A 7,921-nucleotide genomic window follows, 5' to 3' on the forward strand; every position below is an offset into this window, starting at 1 on the left:
TGCTGAGTCTTGCTCTTTTCCTTGTGTTCCTCTGCTTTTTGTTTATTGCCAGTAACCTCCTTTCATCCACGGTTTAAGACCTCCCAAGTTCCTAACACAGATTGCTCTGGAAACGTACTTGTGAAAGCTTTTCCTACCACACCTAGAATTTTGCAAAGTATCATAACTAGGTGTTGCACACGGGACGAAGATTTAGGAATGTAAAAATGGACACGGGAGTCCTCACCCAGAAATCCCTCCTGATAACGAGAGATTCTTGGATAAGAAGAAGGTTCTATTAAAGAGCAAATATATAACCTTAAGGAATTCTTTGCTTTTATGTTTTAAATAGACAAGGACGTATCTAATTGTTTGCTTTTATATTTTAAATTTATGAAGGTGTAATTATTAGGTTTTTTTAATTGCTTGGCAGAAAATAAAAACCTATAATATCTGATCTTCACTTTTAAAGCACAGGCTTTGGGCTTCAGGGACTGATGAATAGTAAATTAAACTTTTAAGCATATTTTCTTAATTATATCTCAAATTATGTCTGTTAGTAAATTAGATCATTTTTCTCAATGGATTTTTTAGAATTATGCTGATACAGTTCAAATCACCTAACATTATAATACAAAGAAAATATGTCCTGAAACTAAAAAAAATCCTAGCATGCATTCTCACCAAAATAAATGAAGAAATAAATAAAATAAAATAAAAATAAATAATAACTGGATATAAAATAAAAGAATATGCTACATATTTTTTCTTTAAAAAAAATTATCTTCTCATAGGTGATTTTGTTTCTAGATAATGGATTAGTGTCTAACTAGATTGTTGGCATGGGTTACACTATAGATTTAAAATTTTTTAATGTAATAAAAAAAAATATTTAGACATTGTTAATTTTTTTCTAGTAAAGATTTTTTTTTTAAGACTATGTGAAGATTAACTCAACGTGACCTGATCAACTTAACGGGTTCAAAAACAACCTAGATGAATGAAGAGGTTGTTTGATTCAAAATAAATATTTAAGATGAGATTTGTTTTTATAAATATTAAAATGATGATATATTAAATAGAATTGGGTCCACTTGAGTTAACCTCTTAATTTGCATGCCTAGTTAAGGGACCATGATTACCCTATATAAAATAAATACAAAATAATTATGAAGTTTAATTTTTAATAAACTCAATATTGAAAGATGAAATTTAAACAAAAAGTTCAAAAAAGGACAAAAAATAACTTAACTTAATCCAAATTAACCTATTAAACTTGTAAATCAAGTCATGAGACCAAAATAATCTAATAGAAAATAAATTAAAATAAATTATGAAGCTAAGTTCTCAATCAATCTAATTTTGAAAGATGAAATTGAAAAAAAAATTCAAGTAGAAAAAGAATATAAAAAATAAATTAAGTCAACTCAGGTTAACACACACAAACTCGTGACCCGATTCATGAGATGGGGATAACTCATAAAAAGTAAACTAAAACAAATCACGAAACATGATTCTCAATACTGAATAAAAAAAAAATCCAAGTGAACTTATCAAATATGTGGTTTATGTTATGAGATTGACTTAACTTTATAAAAAATAAATTAAAAAAATTAGAATCCCAATCCCTAACAAATCTAATATTAAAAATAAATATATCATTCTAATTAATAATGTTTTGTAAAAAAAACATAGTAAAATTCCTTTCTTTTTTTAGTTTTGTTGGTAATAAGAAATTTTTTTCCAAAGTTTAATACTAGAAAAAAAATTATTTATTTTTGTTATTAAAAAATCAATGAGAAAAGCAAACAAATACAGAGAAACAAATAATCAAAAACTCTTTTATCACATGAAAATATTCATACCATTCTTTTTTTAAATCATTTAGCATGAGTCATTTCAAATTAAAACCCACATCCTCACATAAATACTTCCACCATAGAAATTAAAACATACCTATACACAAAAATAAGGCTGTTTTATAAGCAAAAATCAAGTAAATGTCTTCATATATGGTATGGATATAAAAGGTGATTGAAACTCTATCTAATCTTATCAGATTTTAAATTGTTTTTAGCAACTGTTTTGGTATAAAATGAATGGATATAAAACAATAAATATAAATATGTTACTGAAGTAAACTTTTATTGATTTAAAATAGTGGGAATAGGTTAGATTCGAATATTTTATTTTAAAATAGTGAATAAACTATACCCTAAAATATATAATTAATTTTAAATCAATAAGATTTATTTACAAAAAAATATTTTTTATCATCCAGTGAAAAAGAGATAAAATTTAATGAGATTTATCCTATTCTTGGATGGATAAGACAAATTATTACAAATTACGATTATATTTTAAAATTAATAGTGTTAATTTAGTGTTTATTTGAAAGTATAGTACAGATTTTTTTTTAAATATTTGTAAATATATTAAAATAATTTTCAATTTTAAAAAAAAATATTTTTAATATAATATATCAAAATAAATTAATTTACAAAATAAAAAATTCAAAATGTACTAAAATTTTAAAGCTACATCGACTTAAAAATTAAAGCTGCAGGGTATCAATAATTGCATTTGAAATGGATATCAAATTGGCAAATCCAAAAGTCAAATATCAGCCGCATCGCAAACCCTAGAAAGCTTTTCAAGACCTCTATGCAAATCATACTTATTTTAGTTTATCTAGTGAAATTGTTTTAGTTTGAAAAGTGTTTTTAACAAAAAAAAAATAGTTTTTTATAAATTTTAAATTAATATATTTTTAAATTATTTTAATTTACTGATATTAAAAATATTAATACTATATTAATAACATAACAATATAACTATAATAAAAATATAATGTCATCAAGACATAAATCATGTAAAACAAAAAAAAAATCTAATAATATCATATAACAATCTTAAACAATAATTAATTTATCTAATTTATAATTATTTGACCCAATAATAATCTCAAACATCAATCAATTCTCTCTAATTCCAAAAGATTTTACATGATATGAAAAAATTTAACAATCCTTATAAATTCTCCTAAAATTTATCAATTATCACACATTCTCACCAAGATTTATAAATTATTAAAAAAATTTATATAATTCACGTAAACCCAGTATCAAAGAATTTTCAAAATTTGACAAGACTCGTCAATTGTCACAAATTCCCAGCAAAATTTATCAATTGCAAAACTTTTATATAATTCACATATGCACTAATATCAAAATATTATAAAATTTCAAAAACAAATCATCAATTAAAAAAAATATCACAATTCTCCTAAAAATTAGCAATCCTAACCAATTCTCACTAAAATATATCAATTTGAAATAATTAATCAATTAACCCCAATTCTTTCAAAATTCAACAATTCTTACTACTCTCACAAACCCTAATTCATATAATTTATATATAATTGATGTAATTTATATCTTATTGATCTAAATTTAACTAAATCCTAGCATAACAAAATAAACCTAAATATAATCACCAAATACCTAATTCATCAGTTATCATTTAGAAATAATTGAAATGATTCATGAACTCGATTCAATTTATACCTAAATGACATAATAATAAATGAAATTAATAAGCATCAGTGTTTTGCTTGGATTATGCATAATACAATTCACAAAAATATGATTAATGCCTCCCTTAAAAATATAAAATAGTTGCTTAAGGATAATTTTATATTTTTGTATTTTTATTGCTAAGTATAATTACTTCAATGTCCTTGAAAACAAAACAACTAATATTCGAGGGGCTTTTTGAAATTTTATATTTTCAATTACCCCATAGCTCTTGCAGTCAAATTTTTTTCCCTTAAGGTAAAGAGGTATTTTTTATTTCTGAACCTTGATTTTTTTGCAATTATCACATAAGACCAAAATTGTTACGGTAATTCTATAAATAAAAAAAAGTAAATAGTACATGTATAAGTGGTGCGCATACATTAGTATGTGGGAAGCGTCCGTACCCTTCGAGGGATGTGTTCGGCTCCTCTTAGTGATCATTGGTTGCCTTTAAAGACAACATTTGAAGCGGCGCACCACCCTTTACATAACGGGTTGGCGCGTATTAGTTGTAAGGACACAACGAAGCTTTGGTGATTGTTTTTCCTCCTCTTTTTTTGTTGTTTCTTTTACCTTAAAAGATGTGCTAACCTTGTAAAATTACAAAATGGTCCTCAATTTTTTAATTGTATTGAATTTGATTTAGTTATTTTTCAATTTCATCTCTTGACATTTGAATTTTTATAATTTTTTATCAGATTTGATCTCCATTCTTTTGATTTCTATTTATTTTGTTTTTAGTCCTTTTTCTAATTAGACTTTTTTTTAATTTCATTCCTGATTATTTAATTTTAATTCTTTTTTTGAAAATTCCATCCCTATTGTTTAATTTTATTGAATTTTCATATCATCTTTGGTGTTTATTATTTTTACCATGTTTTTAAAACTTGATTTCGGAGTCACCTCCCATCATATCTTGAGTCATGTGTTGGGTTAAATGATCCGAATTATCAAAATCAATCAGATTTTTTTTATCATGCAAGAAATAAAAATGATATTATTTTGATAAAAAAATGATAAAAAAAAGAATGGATGTTGACATGATTTTCTCTAATTAATCACTTGATTTTTTATTCAGCTAAAATTATAAATTTTAAAAATTAATCTGACTTAACTTTATTTTTTTATTTTTTTTATTTAGTATTAAATTATTAAATCTTGAGTTTTTTTTTTAAATTATCTCATATAATTAATAATCAAGTTAACTCTAATTCATTTAGATCATTACAGTTTAAATATGTTTTTATATTGAAAAAAATGGCATGCCTTGAAGGCATAAACAAATCTAGTTTATATCTAAAAGGTCTAAATTCAATTAAAATCCCAACCTAACAAATTAATAAAACATAATAAATTTTATTGGGTTTGTAGGATGTTTAATGAGTTGTGAAATTAGTTGTGGTACGCGCAAGTTAGTCCAGACACCCATGTAAATAAAAAAAATAAAAATAAAATAAAACTTAACAAATTTTACAAAATTAAGAATGAGACAGAGAGCTCACTAAATTATTAAAGGAAAGGTGATAGTAATAGTGATTGTGATTGTCGGCTACGGAGAAGAGGGTGTCGTTTTTGTGGTGGAAGGCGGCCAGGGGAGCTTGCGTCGAGGAGAGGGAAAACTTCTAGTCTAGTGAGGGAGAAGGAGAGGGAGAGAAAATAACGTCACTGAAATTTTAGAGTGGTTAGTGGTTCTCCTCCTATTCACACAACCTATCAATTTTAATTGTTATACTATTGGGAGTAGTGTAACAGTTGACTTTGCATTTCCACGTGGCCCAATTATTTTAAAGTGGTGTGGTTGTTATTTTTTGAAATATTTTTTATTTAAATTAATATTTTTTATTTTTAATATCATCATCTTAAAAAAATTTAAAAACCTAACAAAATTAATTTAAATTAAAAATGAAAAATTAATTTTTTCAAAAATATTTTTTTTTTAAAAAATCTAATAAACCAATAAAGTTTCTCTTGATTGTGTTACTCTTTGCCCAATTAATAAAAGTATAATATACTCTCTTTTTTAAAAAAAAAAATTCTACTGTGCCACCTTTTTTTTTTTTTTTCATTTATATTACCTTGCATTTTTTTAAAAAAAATCATCAATTAACCCCAATTCTCCGGAAAATTCAACATTTCTCATCAATTACATAAACTCTAATTCATCTAATTTGTATATAATTTATGCACTCAATTAATGCAATTTATACCTAATTAATATAATAGATGCCTGATTTATCTCAATTTAATTAAACCCTATCATAACAAAATAAACCCCAATATAATAACCAAATACCTATATTCATCAATTATCATTTATACATATTTAATGTTGAATTTTCTGGAGAATTGGGGTTAATTGATGATTTTTTTAATTAATAAAAGTATAATATACTCTTTTTTTTTAATTTCTACTGTGCCACTTTGTTTTTTTTTTTTTCATTTATATTACCTTGCATTTTTTTTTTAAAAAAATCATCAATTAACCCCAATTCTCCAGAAAATTCAACATTTCTCATCAATTACATAAACTCTAATTCATCTAATTTGTATATAATTTATGCACTCAATTAATGCAATTTATACCTAATTAATATAATAGATGCCTGATTTATCTCAATTTAATTAAACCCTATCATAACAAAATAAACCCCAATATAATAACCAAATACCTATATTCATCAATTATCATTTATACATATTTGATGCAATTTATACTTGATTAGATTGATCTAAATATAACTAAACCTAACATAACAACAAAATGAAACCTAACAAATCTTTAAAACACAATAAATTCCACAATATTAAAAATGATAAAAAGTGCTAATTTGAAATTGCTGACGGTGGAGGTGATGGGAATGGTGACGGTGGGTGGAGGAGGGGGCGATGACATTGCGGTGGAAGAAGGCTATGAACCGACAAAAACTGGCAACACGCAACCACTTAATCCGGCATTTACGAGTAGCATAACAAGGTTGCTCTATCAAGAGTATAACCAATAAAATTTCTGTAGATTGTGCTCCTCCAAATAGAACAATTAATAAAAATTTATTTATTTTTTTAATTATTTTCAGTTTACTACTTTACATTTTTTTTCAACTATACCACTTTGCAATTTTTTTAATATTTTCTAATTTAAAAAAAAATACAACGTACTTTAAGGGTCAGTTTAGTTATAAGATCAAAATTAATTTTTTTATTTTTATTTTAATATATTTTAAATAAAAAATTCTTCAAAAACACTTTATTACGCTACCAAATATTAATTAAAACTAATCAGTTAGCAAATCCGACGAGACAGGTGCAATAAACAAAGAGTGTGATAGGGCTGGATCTATGTAATAAATTGTTTGGAGGAGGAGTTAATTTCCGTTCCTCTTGCTAGGGATAGGCCTTCCGTGGTCAACTTTTTATCTTGACAAGCATAGTTTTTTAATAATATTCTCCCCGTACAAGGTCATAAATCGAGTATATTAATTTAAATTATTTTTTTAAAATCAAGATTAGTATATTTTTTCAATAAAATAAATGAAAGTTGACAAGTTCTCATTCGTAGAACTACAAGTTAATTTTTTTTAATTCGATCTAGAATAAAAATAGGCTGGACCGGATTTAATAAGAATTCTTATCAGTTACGTGCTTATATTAGCTAATTTCAATTATAAAACAATAGATTTAATTTAATCGAAGTCATGTTTATGGTTATTTAAAGCTATGGCAGTCGATCAATTTGCTAACTAACTCGTTCCTCCGGTGTGTGGTCGCTAAGTGAACACCAAAGCCCTCTTCAACTCTTCATAATTATACAGATTCTAGATGATTTTCTACGAGAATTAATAATAATAATAATAATAATAATAATTCACGAACGACATTGGATCTTGACCTGACAGCATCTGGGTTTCTGACATAACGGAAATATCGGTCTTCATTTCGAGCCAAAGACTCTACTTACCACCCTCGTGGGGTCTTGTGTTCCATACATCTAATGTTCCTATCTACCGCTTCCGTGCATTTTTATAGCCAGCTGCCAGTCCTCTTCCTTTAAATGCCATGCACATTAGAGAGATCTAGACAGAAACAGAGGGAGAATGATGGAAGACGAAGTGCTGCTTCACTCAAGACCTTCATCTGTGCCAGCTTTCTGCTGGGACGAGGGGAAGCCCTATGTTGGGGGGAAATTCAGTTCTTGCTTGAATGCAAGAGAGAATAAGCTGGTCTGTGTGACTGATGGGAACTCGTTCTTGGGTTCTCATATAGTCAAGGAGCTCCTATCTCGTGGCTACCTTGTTCGAGTCACTATCCAAAACCAAGGTGCGTAAGTATATGTACAGTTTCTTGGGGGGGAGGGGGGGGCGATAACT

At 26.4% G+C, this 7,921-nt stretch overlaps 1 protein-coding gene across 2 annotated transcripts in view; it reads left to right on the forward strand.

Annotated features, from left to right (window-relative positions):
* Window positions 1–7,546: 7,546 nt before the first annotated feature.
* The window catches only part of LOC105123330 (cinnamoyl-CoA reductase 2-like), a 2,013-nt gene continuing 1,638 nt past the window's right edge, over window positions 7,547–7,921 (forward strand). The window contains exon 1 of one of the 2 annotated variants that reach the window (XM_011022878.1): window positions 7,547–7,871. In XM_011022878.1, coding sequence (XP_011021180.1) covers window positions 7,649–7,871 — 223 coding nt within the window. In that variant the 5' untranslated portion in view covers window positions 7,547–7,648. The remainder of the gene's footprint in view (window positions 7,872–7,921) is intronic. The other variant, XM_011022879.1, reaches the window with a different exon arrangement.

This window comes from Populus euphratica, unplaced genomic scaffold, assembly GCF_000495115.2.
Source record: "Populus euphratica unplaced genomic scaffold, PopEup_1.0 scaffold10.1, whole genome shotgun sequence".
In the NCBI taxonomy this organism is placed as follows: Eukaryota; Viridiplantae; Streptophyta; class Magnoliopsida; order Malpighiales; family Salicaceae; genus Populus; species Populus euphratica.